This window comes from Nuphar pumila, chromosome 11, assembly GCF_984573655.1.
Source record: "Nuphar pumila chromosome 11, dmNupPumi1.hap1.1, whole genome shotgun sequence".
Taxonomy (NCBI): Eukaryota; Viridiplantae; Streptophyta; class Magnoliopsida; order Nymphaeales; family Nymphaeaceae; genus Nuphar; species Nuphar pumila.
The window spans coordinates 37,682,044-37,705,287 of record NC_143259.1 but is presented as its reverse complement, the minus strand read 5'-3'; the positions used below and the strand labels follow the sequence as shown (position 1 = coordinate 37,705,287).

Here is a 23,244-nt window from a genome sequence, read left to right as displayed (position 1 = left end):
TTTTATAGAAGATCAAGCCCTTTTCTGTGGAAGGCATTCCCCCTCCATAGGAATGAAACAACCGGGCCATTCAGTATGGAGATCCATCCATGTCACAGCCTGTTTTCATCATGAAACATTTAAGCAGTCATAGCTACATCGTGTCTATTTCCCACGCACGCGTGCACACACACACACACACACACACACACACACACACACACACACACACACACACACAGATCATTCTGAGACATTTTCTTGCCCATCTCAAACTGGGAAAAAATAACATCAACTCTATATATACAACAAGCCTCAGAGGGCGACCGAATGTAAAACCCAAAGGGGTTTCCGATGAGAGGGGCCAGACGCCTGCCGGAAAGTGTGTTGGTTTCTGGGGAGGAAGCCTCCCTAAACACATCCCTCACATCACCTGTTTTCTAGGGCAGCCCTGAAAGAAGTTCTCAGGCACCCTTTTTCTCAAGACCTTTAAGCAGCTACAAGTGAGGGAAGGGCTTGGCTTTCATGACAAATCTACAACGGCCAAAAAAAATTAGATAAGATATCAGGTATCATCATCAACTGCCCCAACATAAGTGAGATCTGTCCTCCTCACTCTCACTGCCCCTCTGAGCCAACTACAGGCCTTTAAATTAGAGTTTTCCCCGCCTGCACCCACATTACCATTACTGGTTGCTGGCCAGGACCCAGTCCCATCCTCGAGCAATGTCCAGGGGTCAATCTCCATTTCAGAGTCTTGCGAAGGAGGAGGTAACTTTGGTTTCCCAGCAATACTGGAGCTCATAGACCGGGAAGCAGAAAACTGGTTCCTTTGATGGACTGTGTTTGCCGGCAGAATACCTGAAATTGGGGTGCTAGGTTGTAATGGAAGGCATGCAGCAGGTGACACAACTGGAGGCTGAGATGAAATACAAATAGGGAGAGACGATGGAAGCATCAGCATTGCAGCTTGGAGACGCAAGCGGACAGCTGGTGGCAATTGCATATTATCCAAATCAGCCTGTCAACATTCAGAGAAAACCATCCTGTCATTATATCAAAAGTGTATCGGACAAACCCATAGTCAAGGCAGTTGAACAAGAACCAGTATATAAAAGCCAAAATGGTTACCAGTGAGAATCTATGTTGCTATAACTAAAATGTTAATATGTGAACTGTGAAAACCGTATAAATTCATGTGTATTTGTAAAACCTCTTATAGTAAAAGTCATTATTCAAATCCATCAAGAAATATAAAGCCATGCAAAGTGTAAACCATGCGTATTTGTAAAACCTCTTAAACTAAAAGTGTAAACCATGGTCATTATTCAAATCCATCAAGAAATATAAAGCCAAGCAAAGTACCACATGAAGAGCAGAAACAACAAAATTGGACAGAGCACCGTCCTTAACCAACACATTTTGACTGCAACAATGAAGCATAGCCATTATGAACTCTTTTGGGATTAGTACTGAAACCAGGATGGGAGGCTAAGTGAGATCAAAGTGGCAGGTGTGAGAGTAACCAAAATTAATCCAGGAATATCTTGGGTTTTCATGCAAAATCACTCCATTTGCAGTACTTCAATCTTCGTTCTTTTGTATCTTCTTCTTGTGGATAAGGGCGCTAGTACAACAATAGTACTGTTATACTCATGGTCATGGTATTTAAACAAGGGCACCGGCGCAGAGAATATAATACAATCTATACATGGCACAATGCTGACCTTACATTGGCAAAAAGAAATGGTATGGAGGCTTTACCAAATACCAGCAGGATTGCTTTCACCCAGTAGTAAATAACATTGACATACAACATACATTTTCTTGACGTTGTAGCCATTAAAATTTAAGAGTTGCACATAAAGAGAACGTGTGAACTAAAATAGAGCATGGGCACTGGTGAACCTCCCTTTTAAGTCACTATCAAGTAGTACCGAATACGCGAATATGCTGTAATTTCAACAAAAAGATCAAAAAGGAATAAATTGGTAATGACGTTCAAAGCAAACCTGCATGCTTTCAGCCACTTCACGGTCAAATGCTGAAACATCACGTGGAGAGTTAGCAGTTGACATGGAGGCAGGCTTAGGCTTCAGCCAGCTTGGTTTGTAACTACTTAGCAATCCATGAAGCACACACAAAAAGCAGTCAAAAAGACTTCCCCCAGTGAGCGCCACAAATGTAGCCATTGATGGTTCTGGTGATGATTCTGACTCTCTCTTAAGCAAAAAAATCCTCTGCATGTTTGTGAAATAAAAATCTGCATCCTCGTGAACTACTCTGGCTCCTAACAGACGGAGTAGAACTGATGCAAGCATGTGCCTCATATTACGATTGGACGGTTCCCTACAAGTCCATGCTCAATTCAGTAACAGAAATATGAACAAAATAATGATACAGACAAACATGTCAAAAGTGGAGAAACATGAACAAGAGAAAATATGAGATTAGTAATAAGAAAAGAGTCCTGCTCTAAGAACCTTCATTCTACTGTATTGTGAAGTGCAAATCCATAAAATTTAGTACTATACAATCAAACGAAAGGAGTAAGAAGCAACAACTGAGGGCCATATAAATTAATACAGGCGGTGCATTTTCAAGCTCATTTAACACATGAACAATAATTTGCTTATGGCCTCTCTTGATGTGTGAAAGCGTGTGTGTGTGTACAACGTATTACTCAAACCAACCCTCAAAGTTCAAATGAAAAAGGTCATTATGCTTTTTAATATTAGAAACATTAAGACAACGTATATTAGTGAGGCATTAGAGAGAGAGAGATGCAAAAAATGTCCTTTTTGCTCACTAACCCCACATTAAACATGGGAGTGGCTGTTTGAGATTATACACATAAAATCAAGGTGATTACTTGTAACTTCGGAAGCAAAGCCGTGTCTTTGAAAATACATCAAATGCCAGGCACCTTTTCCTAAATTGTTCATGAAGTTTTTTTTTCTGTTTCTCGATAAAGGAAGAACACAACTTTTTCCCCTTTAAAATAGGTCTCTCTCTCATTCCCAAGGACCATGCATGCAACTCCCTGTAATTAAGTGCCAAATGAGTGAGGCGATATCTCCAAGAGCAAGCATGAAAGCACGCACATACACAAAAGGCACTAATGGGCAAGATTGCAACAAACCACAAAAATGGTAAAACACACAAAATAAGGTGAAAAAATATATTTCACTCACATAAGGCTTCACAAGAAGCTTAAAGAATACATGAGGCCAAGCCCCTTATTTATACACACTAAAGGACCCAAGGAGTCCATATATTTCACTCCCATAGAGTCGTTGGAGCCCCTCCAACGGTCATATTTATGACCGTTGAAGGGGTCCAACGACTCTTTGTGGACCTCTCTCAACCAATAAAGAAAGAAAAGAAAAAAGGTAAAAAGGAAAAAAAGAAAAGAGAAAAAGAGCATATCTTTTAAGATATGTGTTTACAATGTGAAAAGACTAATTTGCCCCTATTGGGTATTACAAAAGAAATATAGTAGATAGACACATAGACATATATATATATATATATATATATATATATATATATGTATAACATATTTTAACACTCCCCCCTCAAACACATAGTGAGATCACCGAGAGTTTGCTAAGGAGAAAGTAGAAACGAGGCGATGGCAAAGCTTTGGTGAAAAAGTCCGACAACTGATACTCGGTAGGAACATATGTCAGGTGAATGGTGTCCCGTAAGAACTCATCACGAACATAATGACAGTCCATCTCAATGTGCTTTGTTCGTTCATGAAAGGTGTGATTTTTGGCAATGTAGATAGAACTCTTGTTGTCGCAGCACAGCTTCGAAGGAATTGAGAATGAGACGCCCATATCTTTAAGCAAGCTTCTTAACCATACAATCTCAGTGGTGGTAGTGGTCATCGCACGATACTCTGCTTCAGTAGAAGAGAGAAACTTTATGTTGTTTCTTACACCTCCATGAAATAAGTGACTCTCCAAGAAACACACAATAACCTGTGTTAGAAATATGATCATCGGGGTTACCCTCCCAATCAGAGTCAGTATAAGCAAGTAAAGTAAGAGGTGAAGAAGAGGGTAAGAATAATCCTTTAGTTATGGTGTTTTTCAAATATCTAATAATCCTCATGACTGCGGCCATGTGAATGATAGAAAGAGCAGTCTGAAATGGGTTTGCACTATGAACCGCATGAGAAATATAGAGCCTGGTGATAGATAAATATGTTAGTGACCCAATCAACTAACGATAAGGTGTGGGATCTGCTAAAGGAGTGTCATCACTGGCTCTCATCTTGGCGTTGATCACTTCTGGAGTCTCTACCTTCTTGTCATCTGTCAGCCCAGACCGGGCAATAATGTCGGAAGCAAGCTTCATCTGAGAGAGTATGCAACTTCAATTCCTAAAAAATACCTTAGAAAATCAAGGTCAGACAAATCAAAATTTTCTTTGAGAATATTTTTAATAAGGTCAACATATCGCAACAAAATTGTTATGTACTCATTAGAAGTTTTAACAAACAAAGCAGTATAAGTATAACACGAGAAAAAACCATTATCGAGAACTACTTTGCTAAAAAGATCATACCAAGCTTTTGGTGCTTGTTTAAGACCATATAAGGCTTTATTTAACTTTAGAATATTTTCTTTACCAATTTCAAGACCTGGCGGAGGATCCATAAGAACTTCTTCACATAGAGTTTCATTTAAAAACGCATTTTTAACATCAAGTTGATATATCGGCCATTGCTTAATGGAGGCTAAGGCAATTAATGTTCGCACACTAGGCATTCTAGCTACTGAAGCAAAGGTTTCTTCATAATCAATCACATATTCTTAGGCGTAGCCTTTTGCAACCAAACGAGCTTTGTATCTTTCTAGATATCCATCACATTTGGTTTTGACTTTATATACCCATCTACACCCAATTACTTTTTTTCTTAATGGTTGACGAATAATGCTCCAAGTTTGGGCTTTGTTAAGATCCTCTAATTCAATTTTCATAGCTTCAATCCAATGTGGATGATTTTTATCTTCTTTAAATGAAGTAGGCTCATGATACGAATGTATTAACATGAGACAAGTCCTATAATTAGGTGAAAAAGATTCATAAGACAAATTTTTGTGGTGGCCTACTATTACGAGAAGATCTCCTAGGTGGATCAATAGGTTCTTCTAAAGAGAAGTCTTGAGAATATCTCTCAAGAGCAGGTTGATGTTCATTTTCCAACCGCCGAGTATATACATTTATATCATTAAGGTTCTCATTTTGAGAAACATTACCATGTTGTGGTATATCATTATGACGTAAAATGCCATCACAAGTATGATCGCAAATAATTGCATCAGAGGACTCAATTCTAGGAGCTAAGTCAATGTCTTCTCCAGATGGGTGGATATCAAAACCATTTTGTTCTTCAAGAAAGTTTACATTTCTTGACACATAGAGTTTATTGTTTCGAATATCATAGCATCCATAGCCTTTTTTATTTTCACCATAGCCAATGAACACACATTCAAGAGCTTTGGGTGATAATTTATCTTGTCCTTGAACATGCACAAAGCATTTACATCCAAATATTCTTAGTCTATTAAAATCTGAAGTAATTTTAAAAAAAAATTCAAAAGGTGATACATTTTTTAAAGAAAAAGAGGGTATACGATTGATAAGATATGTTGCGGTATCGGTCCAAAAGTTTTTAGGAACATTTTTAGAGACAAGAAGTGTTCTTGTAATTTCAATTAAATGTTTATGTTTCCTTTCCGCAAGGCCATTTTGTTGCAGAGATTTAGGACAAGATCGTTGGTGCAAAATTTCATTTATTTTGAAATAATTTTGAAAATCTTTAGACATGTACACACCTCCAGAATCGAATATAAATATAGTTATATTGTTTTGAAATTGATTTTGAATAATAACATGGAATTCTTTAAAATTAGTGAAGACATCCAATTTGTTTTTAATAATGTATGCCCATGTATATCTAGTAAAGTCATCAATAAAAGTAACATAGTAGGAATATCCCTCTTTGAACATAACGGGTGTCGGCCCCCATACATCAGAATGCACAAATTCAAAAGGTCTTTTTGACACAAAATAACTATGCGAATACGAAAGCAAATGAATCTTTCCAAGAATACAATCATTGCATGTAAATGTATTTGTATTACAAAATTTTTCCAAAAAAAAAAAAGAGATACAACTTGAAAATACTAGGATGTCCAAGTCTCTTATCTCAAGTCTCAATATCTTTGGATTGAACATGATTACAAAATGGTTTGGATGGTAAAGACAAAAAATCCATATAATAAAGATCCCCTCTTCTATGGCCTTGCCCAATCCGCTTCCTGGACCAGAGATCCTGCACATCGCAATGGGTAGATGAAAAAGTGACATCACATTCAAAATCGGTAATTTGAGAAACGAAAAAAAAAATTTAAATTAAGTTTTGGAATAATTCGGATTTTGGGAACAAAAAAATCTTTGTTTTGGTCATAAGTTTTCTCAAGATTTTCAATGCCTTCAACATCCAAGGATGTTCCATCGGCGGTGAAAATATATGATTTGAATTTATTGAGACTTGGTTTTGACAAAAGTGATGCATTTAGAGTCATATGAAAGTGAAAGTTTTCCTTTACGATGAAAGCTTTTCTTCACGCTGCACCTGCGATGAGAAAGAGAAGAGAGAGAGAGAGGGAGAGAGAGCAGTTACGGCTGTCACGATTTCAGTAATGAAATCGTGACCTAAACTTAGATATTTAAGTTACATTACAGTATGGGTTCGGGTCTGGTGTATCCAGACCCGATAAATGAAAAACAAAAGTTACATGGTTACGTTACATGTTACATGGATTGGGTACATGGATCGGGTCAGATCCTATGTACCTTTTTCACCCCCCCTCAAGTTGATTATGGTTTTGAACCATGAACAACTTGCTTTTAAGCATCCAAAAGCGGTCCTTGGTTAACCCTTTGGTAAATATGTCTGCAACCTGTCTTTCAGTGCTGACAAACTCAGGCTCAATCTCTTTTTCTTCAACCTTCTGTCTCACAAAGTGTTGGTCGATCTCAATGTGCTTGGCACGACTGTGATGTACGGGATTGAAAGACATGTTGATTGCACTTTGATTGTCACAGAGCAAGGTAGTGTGGGAGATCTTTTCTCCTACTTCAGTAAGAAGATGCCTGATCCATGTGACTTCGGCAGTGGCAGCAGCCATGGATCTATATTCAGCCTCAGTGCTTGATCTAGCGATAGCTTTTTGTTTTCTACTGCTCCAAGAGACTAAATTTCTTCCAATGAAGGCACAATATCCTGATGTAGATCTTCGTTCGTCAGGATCCCCTGCCCAGTCTGCATCACAATATACAGTAATTTGGTGCTCGTCTTGGCCATATGACTGTGGTAAATATATCAATCCATCTCCAATAGTGCCTTTCAGATATCGAAGGATCCTCTTGACTGCTTCCATATGTCCAGTACGTGGCGCATGCATAAATTGAGACACTTGATTGACTGAATAAACAATATCAGGTCTAGTGAATGTGAGATATTGTAACATTCCTATTATGCTACGATACCTGGTGGGGTCATCACACAGATCTCCATCATGAGCGCTAAGTTTTTGGTGAAGTACACTCGGAGTTCCTAGAGGTTTGCAGTCTTTCATGCCTGCCTTGCTGAGAACGTCAACGGTGTACTTGTGTTGAGTGAGTGTCAAGCCATGAGCCTGGTTATCAACTTCTACACCAAGAAAATAGCGTAGAATTCCAAGATCTTTCATTTTGAACCTTTGACCTAATAAGTCTTTTATTTCTTGGATGTAGTCCGCAGAGTTTCCTGTGATGATAATATCATCGACATAAATTAATAATAGAGTGGTCACAAGCGGGCTTTTAAAAATAAATAATGAGTGGTCCAGCATGGAACGTGAAAATCCATGTTTCTGAATCTCCAACGAGAAGCTATCAAACCAAGAGCGAGATGCTTGCTTCAGGCCGTAGATGGCTCTTTTTAGCTTGCATACATGGGTTTTACAATTTTGTTCTTGATATCCAGGGGGTTGTTCCATGTATACTTCTTCCTTCAAATTCCCATGTAAGAATGCATTTTTTACATCAAGCTGACTCAAATTCCATCCATGTTCAACAGCCAGGGAGATGATGATTCGAATTGTTCTCATTCTTACAACCAGACTAAAAGTCTCATCATAGTCTTGCCCAGCTTCTTGAGTGAATCCTTTTGCTACAAGCCTTGCCTTATATCGTTCAATTGTTCCATCTGGCTTGTACTTGATTTTGTAGACCCATTTGCATCCGACAACATTTTTATCAGGTGGTCTGGGAACAACTTCCCATGTTCCACATTCATGCAAGGCTTGCATTTCATCATTCATGGCTTCTACCCATTTCATAGAAGCGGCTGCCTGATAATACATGATGGGCTCTTCGTCCTTATTGATGGCAGTTAAAAACAGTTGAAGATCCAAGGAGAAGTTGTTATAACTGACCCACCTGTCAATAGGATGTCATATGCGGTTTGATTTTCTGGCTGCAAGAGTATGAGAAGGCACAGGATTGGCGACTGAGACATGATCTGAATGGCTTGATATTGTCGGCCTCTGTCTAGAATAGACAATACCTTTGTATTTGCCCGGTATTTGTATTTCTTCTGCATTCTGTGACTCCGACGTCCCAGTGTTCTCAAACACCTCTCCTTCTTGTTGCACACAATCTGAGGAACATGCTTCATTGGAACCAGCAAAAAGTTCTGAGCTCAGCCAAGGATAATAAATTTCAGTTGGCATATTCGTTGTGTCAGCTCTGTGATCAAAATTTTGTTCATCAAAGACAACGTTTCTTGAGGTTCTGATGCGTTTGTTGGTGGGATCATAACACCTATATCCTTTGTAGTCATCTGCATATCCCACAAATCTGCACTTTTGGGCCTTGTCTTGAAACTTGTTTCTCAGGGACGGATCGATATGTACATAGCAGACACAACCAAAAACACGCAGATCATAATAACTAGGATGAGTTCCAAAAAGGCAGTGATAAGGAGACTTATTTTCCAGAACAACCATAGGCAGTCTATTTATCACATGCACGGCAGAATGAAAAGCTTTTGTCCATAAGTTGATGGGAAGATTGCTGTCATGGAGCATACTCATGGCACTTTCAACGATATGCCTGTGTTTTCGTTCAGCAATTCCATTTTGTTGAGGGGTGTGAGGACAGGACACCCTTCTTCCTATACCGTTATTTTGAAGAAAAGAAATAAAATCACGGGATGAGAATTCCCCACCTCCATCACATTGGAAAAATTGAACGGACTCAGAAAATTGATTTTTGACAAGGGAAAGAAAATTTTGAAACAAAGAGAAGACTTCCGACTTATTTTTTATGAAATATATCCAAGTGTATCGAGAATAGTTATCGACAAATATTAGATAGTATTTGCTTCCAGATCCAGAGGCAATTGGAGCGGGTCCCCATACATCAGAACAGATTATCTCAAAAGGTTTTGAAGCTCTCTTATTAATGGAATGAAAAGGCAATACATGACTCTTGCAGGAAAGACAACTGGAACATTTGTGACTTTTCTCATCCCTATTGAGACTTTCTTTTGGAATGAGATTATTAGATACAAGTTTCTCAATAAAATGACTCCCACAATGTGCTAACCGACTATGCCATAAGAATGGCTTATTACATTCAGAAATACTAAAAACATTAGCAAAAGAGGATGAACACGACTTTAATGAGGGCTTTGAATTCAGGTGAACTGGACGAACAGCATGACAAGGAGCTTCTTCAAAGACATACATATTGCCTCGTCTCTTTCCTTCAGCGAATGTTTCCCTCGTGCGTAGGTCCTTGACCTGCACAGAGAAGGGAGTGAATTCAACTGAAGCATTATTATCATCAATAAGTTTGGAAACAGAGACAATATTTTTCTTAATGTCAGGAGCATGAAGAACGTTTGAAAGAGTAAGAGTGGAATATGACATAGGAATGACAGTTTTTCCGACATGAGAAACAGGATGGTGGGATCCATCTCCAGTGACAATCTTACTTTTTCCAAAATAAGGAATGGGATTAGAAATCTTACCTGCATCACCTGTCACATGAGTCGCTGCTCCTGAGTCGACAAACCAAGTACCTTCATCACTCTGCTTCAATTTCAACTCTGACAAGGCAGATATTAGCAGATCTTTAATCTCTACACTATTTGATAACTTCCTTTTGTTTTCTATTTGTGGACCCTTTCCTTTATTCTCTGGATTATGCCAACAATTCGCCTTGATATGCCCCTTTTTGTTACAAAGAAAGCAAGTAGGAATGGTTCTTGATCCCTGCGCATGAGCTGACGTATTTGGAGTGGGAAGCAGACCACGCCCTCCGTGTCCACTGCGCCCTTGTCCTCCTCGTCCTCGTCCTCTACCATAAGTTACTCCTGTGGCAAAAACTTCTTGGGAATTTGTGTGAATGTGAGATTCCTCAGAGAACCCTTTCAGAGTCATCTCATACTGAATCAATTTTGCTCGCAACTCATCAAAGGTAGGAAGGGCAGGGAGACACAATAGTGAAGTGACGATCATATTGTAGTCGGATCCCAATCCACTCACCGCGCATCCTATAACTGCAAGTTGGTCTGTGATAGTCTTCATCTTGTTTAGATATTCCATGATGGTCATGGAATCTTTTCTCAGCATTTGAAATTCCCTCTTGAGAAAAACCATTCGTGCCTGTGAAACTTGTGAATATGTTTGAACCAATTTTTCCCAAAGTTGCAAAGCAGTACAATTGTCGGGAATTGCAACAAGGACCTCTTGGGACAAGGTGGAAGTGATATATGCAACCACCGACTGATCTTTCCTTTCCCAGTTGAGGTACTCTACATTCTTGACATACACAATTGAACTTACTCCTTTGTCATCTTTTTCTTCTCTCGTAACAAATTCGAGTGGAGCGAGAGTGGTTCCATCAAGGTGACCTAAGAGACCTTGACTCCTTATAAAAGGAATGATTTATCTCTTCCAAATCAAGAAGTTTGAGGTAGTTAACTTTTCAGAAACGAGTTGAGTGAGAAAACTTGAAGAAAGATTGGATGAAGAGGAATGAAGATCCATGAAGAAGAGTTTTAACAAGAAAAAGAACCCCTTTTTGTGTTACCAGAGTACCCACAGAATGCTCAGTCTGCAGCCAGAAAGATTTGCCTTTTTTTTTTTACGACGACTGAGAAACTCGAAAATTGGTGACCAGAGGCTGTCAAAAGAAATGCAGACTGTATTCCAAGACTGAGTTTTTTTTTTTTGTAAGGTCGGATATTTAAGCAATGAAAAGAAATTCAGACTGTAATTTTAACGTGGAAGCAATGAGGAACGAAAGAAAAAGAAGAGAAACAAAATCCAGACTGTATTTTCAATGTGAATCCCACTGGTAACAGTCAAAAGGAATGTAATACGAGAAAGGGGTTCTGAGAGTCGACTCAAAAGAAGTTATCACACAAACAGCAGGCTGGACATCAAAGGGATTTAGAATCCCAGATTTGATGTCGCAGATCTGTGCCGAAAGCACGATCAGACTGCGGATCCAGCCCAGTAGAAGAAGAAAAGACTGAAGAGATTTCACGTGATTCCCTTACGTGAACAGCTTAGGGATTCACGTGAGGTGTGAATCCACTAAACAGGAGAAGAAAAGACTGAAGAGAAACAGAAAAAAAAGGAAAAAAAACGAGAGATAGAAAGGGAAAACGATAGATAGAAATTGGGGATGGAGGTAGAGAAAAAAATCTGAAGAAGAAAGGAAGATGGGAGATGAACGACCTCAAACCTTTGATCTGTCGCACCTTTGGAATCCCCTTCGACCCCTAGATGGATCTAATGCTCTGATACCATGAAAGTTTTCCTTTACGATGAAAGCTTTTCTTCACGCTGCACTTGCGATGAGAAAGAGAAGAGAGAGAGAGAGAGAGGGAGAGAGAGCTGTCACGATTTCAGTAATGAAATCGTGACCTAAACTTAGATATTTAAGTTACATTACAGTATGGGTCCGGGTCTGGTGTATCCAGACCCGATAAATGAAAAACAAAAGTTACATGGTTACGTTACATGTTACATGGATTGGGTACATGGATCGGGTCAGATCCTATGTACCTTTTTCAGAAAGGAGGCACCCGATTCAAGAATCCAAGAGGTCATACCTAGAAAAGAGGGGATGGCGACACCGAAAGTGGAGGGTGGGGAGGAGGATGTAGAGGAATTGATCTTTATAAATTGTTGAAGAGTTTCGGTAAGATGAGTGATGGACTCATTTATGTCTTCATCCTTCTTTGAATCTTCATTTGTGTTTGGAGGAATTTCACCAACGGAAGCCCCATTCTTCTTGAATTTGGGGCAATCCAGACGAATATGGCCCAGTTCATTATAATTATGACATAATTTTTCTTCCTCCACCATCATTATTCTTCCAAAGATGGGGTGGTTTATATGATCTTACATTGTTGCCGGGTCTAGACACGGCATGAACTTCATCAACATCTCTTTTAAAGGCCAAACGAGTTTTCTTCTTGACATAAGTCGACCAAAATGTCACTTAGAGGAGTAGAAGACCTATGAAGAAGGGATCCTCTAAGTTGTTCAAATTCGGGATGAAGTCCATGAATAAATTGGAAAAACCTCTATTTTTCCATTTGTTCTTGCCTCATGGCAATAGCACTACCTTCCCATTGAGGTTCGAGAAGAACAAGTTCATCCCATAAAGAAGATAAGGCACTATAATAATCCCTAATACTCATATCACCTTACTTGGTAGCTCTTACCTTTTCTTGTAGAAATGCCTAGCAAGGTCTCTTTGAGTGTACATGCCTTTCATAAAGAACCAAGCTTCATTAGCCTTCTTGAACTTTGCAAGATTTGCATAAATCTTTAATTCGACATTATTTATGAACCATGCTAGAATTTTAGCATGCTCACTTTCCCAATCTTCCATTTTTAAAGAGAAGTCAATAATAGCCTTCTCTTTTTCCTCTTCGTTTAATGTTTTTTCCTCATTTCCTTCAAACTTAGTTAACTTCAATTGTGGTTCTGGAATGGTTCCACACATAACCCCAAAGTTTTTTACCTTTGAGGTTATTTTCCATAGCGGCCGCCCACATTTGGTAATTGGTCCCATCCAATTTGAACGAGAAGTCGATTTTTGCATCCTTGTTGGCCATTTATAGAAAAAGAGTTTGAAAGCAAGAAATATGAGTGATATTACTTGTCAAGAGAGGATCTGATGAAGCTTTCTCAACCTTGCTATGATACCATGTAATGAAGTGTCAAATGAGTGAGGCGATATCTCCAAGAGCAAGCACGAAAGCACGCACATACACAAGAAGCCACTAATGGGCAAGATTGCAACAAACCACAAAAGTGGTAAAACACACAAAATAAGGTGAAAAAATATATTCCACTCACATAAGGCTTCACAAGAAGCTTAAAGAATACATGGGGCCAAGCCCCTTATTTATACACACTAAGGGACCCAAGGAGAGGCGCCCATAGAGTCGTTGGAGCCCCTCCAACGGTCATATTTATGACCGTTGGAGGGGTCCAACGACTCTTTGTGGACCCCTCTCAACCAATAAAAAAAGAAAAGAAAAAGGAAAAAAAAGAAAAGAGAAAAAGGGCATATCTTTTAGGATATGCATGTACAATGTGAAAAGACTAATTTACCCCTATTTTTGGGTATTACAAAAGAAATATATATATTTATATATGTAGATAGACACAGACATATATATGTAATATATATATATGTGTATGTGTCGTAATCTATATATATAGATATATATATGTATAACATATTTTAACACTCCCATAATCCAAATGAATAAACTACATGGCACTAAAATCAAATCAAATTAAATGTGCACCCCATCCTGTGTACATTTCTATTCTAATAAGTGTCACCGACTCACCATACACATGATTATCTATCCCATGCTAATCTTTCCATCATCCACATTCATTTATTGGAGGAAGCTTCCAAACCATATTTGTAAAATTGGTTATCCATAAAACATATAGAAAAAGTTCCCCAAAAAAGAGAAACATATCCTGGGTCTCCCCAAAGCACACTCATCATATCATTATGAATATCCCAGTCAAGAAATGATTGCACCTTACTGACTCTTTCCCTAGAACCAATTATAAGTTCCACTATATGTATTTTGTTACAAACTGGTAATAGAACACCTTTCAAGTTATAGGAATTGGAAGACAACGAACCCTAAGGACTCTTCAGAAGCTTCAGTGCTTCCTCTACATCAAGTGATTTGATAACAAAAGAGCTCTCCAGCCATTCCCATTAGACATTCCTACCAGCATGGCCTTTGTGTGTGCATGTGTGCATATGGAGAGAAGGGAGATAGACCTTGAAAAAAAAAATTCTCGCAAGAGTTTTCATAAAGAGAATTAAAAAGGACTTTCTAGAAAACCACCCCAAAGCCTAAGAAAAAGGAAAACAAAACTATATTAGAAAACCACAAAAAAACTAAAAAAAGAAACGAGTTAATGTTTTTATTCTATAATTTTCAAAATCCTAAAAAATTGGGTATTATAAAAAAAAAATACAGTTAAGATACCTTTTTTAATGTATTACTGGCATGATACAATCATTTAGATTTTTTCCAAATCATCACATTATTTCAGAGATTTTATTGTTTTTGAAAGGAATCCTTTAAAATTCAATAAATTGAATGAAATATGTAGAGAGAGAGAGAGAGCTTAACATGAATTGGACTTGATGCAGCTATGCATGAAAACTACCCCAAAACCAGATACGGTATTCAAGACTTAGAACATCCAAGTGGGAAATAGAACATGCTACACATATCCTAATTGTTATATCTAGTCTTTGACAATCTAATCTACCCAAATGCAAGGGATATGTGATAAAAATATCTTGCTTAAACACAAAAACAGACACATCAATGTTATAAATGTGGAATCATATCATACACTACAATACATCACAATTTCGTGTATACAAGATTACTACACACTCCACACATTTGGAAAATGGGTTATAATGCACTGTATTGGCTTGTATTAGTCGACACAAGCCCGTACTATACTATATCACATGACATAACCTGTATGGCAAGACAAAACTTACCAGCACAGAGATGTTATAGTTTTTTTCTTTTTTGCCATTTTTTGCTATACCCAAAACAAGAGAGGAGATTTTATCAACATCACAAAGGTAGAGCCTTCTTGTAATTTTCCCTAATGCAAACCTTAGAGACCTTATTGATGCAAAAAGCAGCTAGATCCATATGTATTGAAGAGGTGAAAACCATAAGGATGGTTAAAAGAAGGTTTCTATAAAACTAACGATTTGTTATCAAAATTGAGTTATAGAAACCCATCTTAGGATCATTGTGTTCTCGTATATATGAACAATCAGTTAATTTTCCAATGTAAATATTGATAGAATAAGTCACATGGAAAACAACCGAATTAAAACACCATTTAACTAGTACACGGAAGAATGTGACCCTGTGCTCTTAGATTCATCACAATGTCTTGATATTATTGTGAAACTCATAAAGAAAAAAAAAATACAGGATGTTATAGTGTTGAAGCTGGAGATAGTATAAAAAACGGTAGAGCTAGTGGTAATGATGCCATCATGTTCTCCATTAAATTCGTTCAAGATGAGAGATTAGAAAAAGATGTTTGAGAACAATGGAGGATCCAATCCAAGTTCTAAAAGTGCAAAAAAATATTCATTTTAAGTGAAGCAAAGCCAGCATTACACTAGCAGTCACCTAGTACTATATACAAGATGAAGAAAAAACCAGAGAAGAAAGATAACAAGCAATTGTAAGTAAAAGAATCTAGCCTAGAAACTTGATACATATGTAAGGCAGGAAAAAACAACCATGTGGTTTGGTTACTTTGGCTCAAATAACCAAGGTTAGAGACCCAGCATAGATTTGAATAAACAATCCCAAGCTAAGAAATCTTAGGTAGTGCAGCCCCTAAAATAGATGTATACAATTCAGAAACATGTCTTAACATGCCCCCAGAAATGAAATTCATGAACTGATTTGGGATGAATCTGAATTAAAGGAGATAATAGTTGCATGTACTAGACATCTCTGTGGCCATAAACAGATTTATCATTAACACAATAATGTTGTTACTTCACTACGAATGGTATGTCGGATCAACCAAAAACAAAAAAGGTAAAAGAAGCTGCATTCAACAGAACAAACAAAAAATACAAGTGTCCAGCATTCAATCATATCCCATGATTTCATGTTAACAAGAAAATATCCAAAAGGTGTAGAGATCAAGTAAATACTTGTCCGCATAAATGATTGGAAGTAGTCTCAAGAGGAACTGCATCCTCAAACGCATTGATGCCCGTAGTGAAGCTGCAGAGGATGGTGAAGCATCTACAGCCCCTGCTGAGCGCCTCCCCAGTCCAGGGCTACCTCCTCTCATACCTTTCCGTGCATTCCCTTTACTGCTACCACCTTCAGCACCACTAGTAGAGCCTGAAACCTGCTTTCCAGCACCTCGTGAGAGCAGAACAATTTGCTGCTCAATAGTATTCATCTGCTTGATCAAATCAATTGCAAATGAGTTGCGAAATTCAACAGAACTATGATCAAGACAAGGAAGCATCAGTTCTGCAAGAGCCTTCTCAGTTGCAAACTGTTGAGATGGATGGAAGCTTTCAAAATGAACTCCTTGGGAAGTCTGTTTTACATGCTTTTTCATGTCCATAGCTTCATCAACAACCTCCCCTTCTTCAAGAGAAGTAGCTTCCAGCTTTCTCTTATCACTGCCTGCTGCCTCACTACTGCAACTCAACCAACCCCATGGTTTCCAAAACTGCACTTTAGTTGATAACCCCTTATTCTCAGCAATAGATTTAAGGCGCTGCCTGATGGACTTGCGACCCAAAAGAACATCGTTGCCTCCTAAAAACCATTTTGCATTTATAAGCAGTGACTCCTCCAATGATTTGCCAAGTAAGTGAACTACTTCTGAAAAGAGGGGTGCCGCATCAGGCCTAACAAGCAATCTAGTCAAAACTATTTCTGTAAAATTATCTTCGTTCTCGGAACGAGAGCAATTATCTGCATTAGGAGAAAGATACCGGATCGCTTCAGCTAGTGACAAATTATGGGACTCAATCTTCTCGATGAGGACTTGTTCATTCAAAAGAAGTCTCAACTCAACCCACTGCCAGTGAAATTTTGCAGGTTGTAAAGTATCCAACACATGAACTAGCTGGTTCAGGAGCTTCACCTCATTTTCAGCATGCAACTTTGGTTCTCCATACCCACGAGACCAAGTACCACCATCCTGCAAATTTGCAATTTGTGGCATTTTGCAATCAAGAATTGCATTTAGGAACAGCCTTGCCCTAAGAGGAACAAATGCCATTCTTCTCAACTGTTTGTCCAAGTTCTGCAGTTCCAGCATCGCTGCAAACTCAGAATCACTTGTATCAGAAGATAAAAGTGCATAGAGAGAATGGGTATCTCGTAAACATGCATCACGAAGGGGCTGATGTCTTATAGCATCGCCTATGGCCAACGATAATGATTGATACAGTTGAATGTCTTCACGAGTTGCTATACTAGTATTAAGAATATAAGGCCTCCAAATTACCATTGCAAAAATCGAATAGGCAGGAGGAAAGACTAGGTTAAGTGGAAGCATACGTTGCATCCTTGAGAGAGCTAAAACAGATGATTCACCAAGAAATTCTGCAATCAGTCCATCCAAAACTGTTCGACAGTTACCAATCAGAAGCCTGAACCAGTGCAAACAAATTTCAATATTGTCCACCTTAAGAACACCCATTGAACGAGAAATCCCATTGGAGCCAGTTCTCACATTTTTTATAAACTGTATAACATCTAATCGCTCCTTTATTTTTATAGCTGACACCATCCTTTCCAAACTGGTAATACCATGAACTACAAGACCAATAAGCAGTGCAGATACAGCTGCTGCAGCCTTGGTAGGCCTTCCAAGAAATGATTTGGTTGAATTGTTTATTTCATTTGGCAAATTTGAATTGCTATCAGCAGTTTCAGAAGAGTGTTGAAATTGGCTGCGGGAAGCCTTTCCTGCCAAAAGTTCTGCAATAGTAACAGATGCTTCTGTAGCTAGGGCTGACTCAAATACACGGGTGTGCCGCTCACCCAAAGCATCCTTCAAGAGGCAGAGGCAGCTAATATGAACCTGTATGACACGCCGAACACAGTTTAGTGAGAAGAAGCTCATTGCTGAACCAGAAGCAGGGTTGTTACTGTTAGTTGCTTCCAGTATATTAACTGCAGCAAGCCCCACACTACCAACCAAGGCAGACACAGCAGCAGCCACCAGAGCAGGGTCCCCTTCCTGAGTTGCACCACCATTCTGACGAATGCAGTCCATCAAACTTGAGACAATATGCTGAACTGTTTGATACACATCATCCCATCTTTCTAATGCAGAACCCCTTGCAGATCCAGGAGCAAGAAGCCGCCTTTCTTTTCCATAAATATAGTTCACAACTTCTCCAATATGTCTTTGAACTATTTCTTTCATACCTGGGCTCACCCTTGATAGCCTTCCACTAACCTTTTGACGAAAATAATCATCAAAATCCTCCACACCTGCTGGCATCCCAACAACTGCAAACCCAAGGTCAGCACTATCAACTGATCGACCAGATTCAAGTTCACTGAGGAGTCGCTGGTCACATGTTACTTTGAAATTATTTTCCCACTTTGAGACAATGGCGAGAGAACCATATTTCTTCAAGAGATTTCGTGCATAAACAAAAGAAGCTGAGCTGGAAATCCTCCCACTAGAAGGCATAGACGTCATAGCCCGTCGCATTGCAACACTAAGCGCCTCTGGAAGTAGATCAGCAGCTACGAGTACATTCTCATACCTGAAACGAACTCTGTTAGGAGAACAAGAGAAATCATTGTGGCAGACTGATTGCAAAGAGCCAAAAGGCCTAGTCAAGATCATGTGGGGTACAAGCAACAAAAAAGTTTGCAAGTCATAGCATCATAAACCAGATTCCTAGCTGCACATGTCACATTCATGAATGTGCGGATGCAGGTATGGATGTGGGGTGCAAAGGGCGGAAGACGGAAATTTCAAAAAACTTGGGTGCAGGGTGTGGATATATACAAATATATATAAAATAATATATATATATATACATACATACATACATACATATGTGTGTGTGTATGTGTGTACGTATATATGTATTTATTTATGTGATATAGATAAAGCTGGACTTGGTTAGGGTTAATGCAGTCCAGCTTCGAAAAGAAATGGACCCTATGTATGTACCCTATATATACAGTAGAGATTCCTAGCTACCCAATATTGTTAACTGCACCTGGAATCATGTCCAAGTGTCGCACACTCACCAACACAGGTGCATTACCCTTTTAGAAGTGTCAATGTTACATAGCGGCACATTGTTTTCATTTTTTGAACATAACAGCAAATTTATTGCATGAAGTGAAGTTGACATGCAGACAGCAGAAACAAGCATGGATATTTTCATACACAGGCAGGCATGTGTGGGTGCATACATGCACAAGTATGCACACATAAAGTCACCAATTACCTTTGAAGACATAACAGTAGAAATCCTTCTCCCACTTCACAAGAAGCACCCTTACTCTTAGGTAAAGTAGATGTGTTTCTCCCACCATAAACTGCTGAATTTGGACCAAATGAAGCTTTTGGAAGCAACCATAACAGCAACCTTACAATTGAAATCAAGTCAGAAGAAACATCTAACAAGTACACTATGTTAGATAACTCATCTTCACTGAGCTTCCACCGAAAAGCATTTTTATCATTGCTTGAAGAAGAAAATGACCCTGCACCAGAGTCAACTTTGGCAGCAATCTTTTCACCTCCATCAGTTAGCTCTCTGATTACAGCAGTTAACCAGCTTGTGATAGCCCATTTCTCTAGCAGGCGTAGCTGTTTCAAAGTTTTGCCTATTGTAACTGTATCATAAACATGATTTTTCAATGCCCCTTCCCTTGAGAGCTCACTTTCCATGACATTCCTGTGGTGTAGGCAGCTTATTTTATGATCACATACATGGCTGGAAGATGCACCCTGACTTCCCTCAATCCTGGCAGCTGCTAACTGGGCTAAACTTTGGGTTTTACGTACAATCTTTTGTCTTCCTCTAGAAGACTGTTTTATGGACTTGAGAGGCTGATCGATTTTGTTAGACTCTAATAACTTAGTTCCTTTCCGTACCCACCATGTCTCTTCATCATCTGATACATAGGATGAAAGTCCATGAACATGTGGATTCCTCTCCTCATTCAGTTTCTGCCTCTTCAACCTTCTACATTCATCACAGCCAGGTGTTCCTTCCCCCACATCATTTTTTGTGTGAAGTGAACCAAAAGCCCACTCATTATAACCCTCAGAATTAACAGCATGTGTACTTTGCGTCTTGTCCATGAATGTGATGCAGGAATCTGGGAGACGCAGTAAGACAGAAATAGCTTCTTTCAGCTCTGGAACTTTGGCCCTGATTTCAGTACGTCTGATGAATGAAGAGTTGAGCCTTGCTTGAGAATTTCCCCACTGATCAAAAGGTGTGGACATCACACCATCCCTTCCAGTAGTTGAATTGATTTTTTGCTGATGCTGAAACAGATTTATTGCAACATCACCTGAAGTTCTGCAATTCCTGGGTACTCCACTCATAAGCCCATGAAGCACAAGGTGACGCTCATTTGAGTAGATATTTACTGCTTCAGCAAGTATAGGCATTTCAGCAATCTTAGATTCTTTCAAGGCATAAATCAAGTAAGGTGCAGGCAGCTGCTTCAAGATTCTGGTGTGTCTTTTTTGATTGGCAGCATACACTGAAGTCAAATTTCTGTCCATGATTCCACTCACTATAAGCTGCCTTACATAAGCTTGGGGATAAAACATCCCACAACGGATGAGTTCCATGATGAGAACTTGGGTACGCTTAGTACCTTCACCCTTGCATATTTCATGCTGATCTAGCCATGCAACCACTATATCATGCAATGGACCAGGACTTACGAAAATATCTGAGTCAGTGTTTTGTGGAGTAAAATAGGTTAGTGTTGCTCTGCTTGAAAGGTTTTCATGCCGCCTAGAATTCTTTTCTGAAATGTCATCGTCAACCATACATTCACTCTTAATTTTTGATGAGCCTTTCATATCTTCCATCTTTAATCTCAAAACTGAAACAGCAAAATAGATCTGAGACAAATCCTTTGTACCAGAAAATTTTCCATCCAATGGTAAGGAACTGCGAGAATCTCTAAAATCACAGGTTGCCCACTCAAAAAGGAAAAAGACAGCACAAATCTCTGGCATGCTTGCAGTCCCAATCAACTTCAAGCATGACCTTAGACATGGGCTGACTTCTGCGATCCATCCTTCTGCAACACCTTCATTACACAAATTTTCAAAAAGGAAGTTATAAGCACCTCTCACATCCCCTGTCATCACAGCTGTGTCTAATGCTTGTGCAACTCTAGCTTCACCATGACCCAAAAAATCAGGACCAGAACCCTTTGCAAGATCGGCAGCACGCTTTTGGATAGAAGAAACCACATGATGAAAGGACAAGAAGCGGTGATAAGCATCTTCCATTTCCATGTAATTTTTAGCACCAGACTGGAGACTTTCTACATTCTCGGATGATAGAAGCATGGAAGAGCTATCACTTTTTAGATCCATAAATACACAAGATGGAAGAGGAAAGTAATCCAAAGAAACAAAGGTATCAGGTACAGTGAGTATCAAATACCGAAGCAACTCAACCAACATAGATGCAATACAAGCTTTTTGAGAACCTCCTGCAAGAGATGAACCACTTGCTGGATATTCCCGTAAAAAGCGTATAGCAATGTCCCCAAACATCCTCACATAGGATTGTGATAATGCAATGCTCTCTATCAAGTCAAATACAATAGGCAAAAGCAGTTGCAATGCCTCAAGTGACTCCTTTTCCTGCAAGCATATACATATAAATCAGCATATGCAAGTCCCACCAAGACAATAGTATCTAACCTCACATCAAATCATATATCAAAAACATTTAGTCAACTTGCAATCATTTGCTTTATAAGAAAAAATTCAATTAAAGACCAGGAAGGAGGGATGAACAACCTGAAGTTGATTGAGAACCCACTCAATAAGGTGAGATGGAAGCAGCAGACCTTCTGAATAGTGCCAGCGAATGATACGCACCATATACCACCATTTAAACTGCAGAGAAGGTTCCTCCCCATCAGGAGTAACTTGTATTGACTCAATACCTTTTTGCTGTACAAAGCCACCCAGCAGTATCTGTGGTGACCGATCCCTCCCATGAGGCATCGAGTTGTGAACCTCATTGTGCAATAACTCATCCAAAAGATACTGCAAATATTCAATCACATCCTTCATCCATAATTCGGTGCGTGTTAATTGTGGTCTGTCTGTCCCTCCAGGCAAAACTACATTAGGAACAGGCCGGACCTGGGACACAAACAAATTTCCAAATTTTACTTTAAATGACATCAGGTCTATTTATGGAACCAGTAATGTAGACTAGAGAAGCCAAATATGATTCTATGGCAAAAGTCACAGTGTCACACCTGGTTTAGGTAAGTAACTTTGATAAACCAAGTCGCCCTCAAAAGAGGAACATTATGCTTGACCAAAACTTCAAACAGAGATTTCCTCCTATAACCATGTGGGACATGGTCAGCCAATAAGCGAAGTCGCTTATGCTGCTGTGACAAACCCTGCACAACAGAAGACAAATAACCAGTGGTTGGCGAATGCTATATAAAACCATTCAATAATTTTCATAAGTAAACTGCAATTTCATCACCCGAAGATAGAAAGAGTCAACACCTATGCAGATGCACTGGATATGAGATTGTCAAAACAAAGAACAAAAAGAAACTTCTTGATTAAAGTGCATGAGCTTAAACAAGGAAAAGATAATCAAGATATTGCAACATGTCAGTGAAACCAGGGTTACCGGAAGTGCCATAGGGCATGGGGAAGCATGCTTCCCCGGGAAGCGTGTTTCAAAAGCGCGAAACGTGGCGCTTCACAAACATGCTGGGAAGGCCAAAAAAAATTGGGAAGTGTGCTTCCCATTTAGGGGAAGCTCCTTCTTTTCTTTTCTTTTCTTTTCTTTTCTTTTCTTTTCTTTTCTTTTCTTTTTGTGTTTTTA

General features: G+C 39.0%; 1 protein-coding gene across 3 annotated transcripts in view; it reads right to left on the bottom strand.

The window, feature by feature from the left end:
• Positions 1 to 225: 225 nt before the first annotated feature.
• The window catches only part of LOC149822270 (mediator of RNA polymerase II transcription subunit 12-like), a 53,444-nt gene continuing 30,425 nt past the window's right edge, over positions 226 to 23,244 (bottom strand). For 2 of the 3 annotated variants that reach the window (XM_089981101.1, XM_089981102.1), the window contains exons 8-13: positions 22,655 to 22,804; positions 22,185 to 22,535; positions 19,627 to 22,025; positions 16,330 to 18,927; positions 1,992 to 2,328; positions 226 to 1,000 (exon numbers count right to left, since the gene is read on the bottom strand). In XM_089981101.1, coding sequence (XP_089837227.1) covers positions 545 to 1,000; positions 1,992 to 2,328; positions 16,330 to 18,927; positions 19,627 to 22,025; positions 22,185 to 22,535; positions 22,655 to 22,804 — 6,291 coding nt within the window. In that variant the 3' untranslated portion in view covers positions 226 to 544. Of the gene's footprint in view, positions 1,001 to 1,991; positions 2,329 to 16,126; positions 18,928 to 19,626; positions 22,026 to 22,184; positions 22,536 to 22,654; positions 22,805 to 23,244 lie in introns of those variants that run through there. The other variant, XM_089981103.1, reaches the window with a different exon arrangement.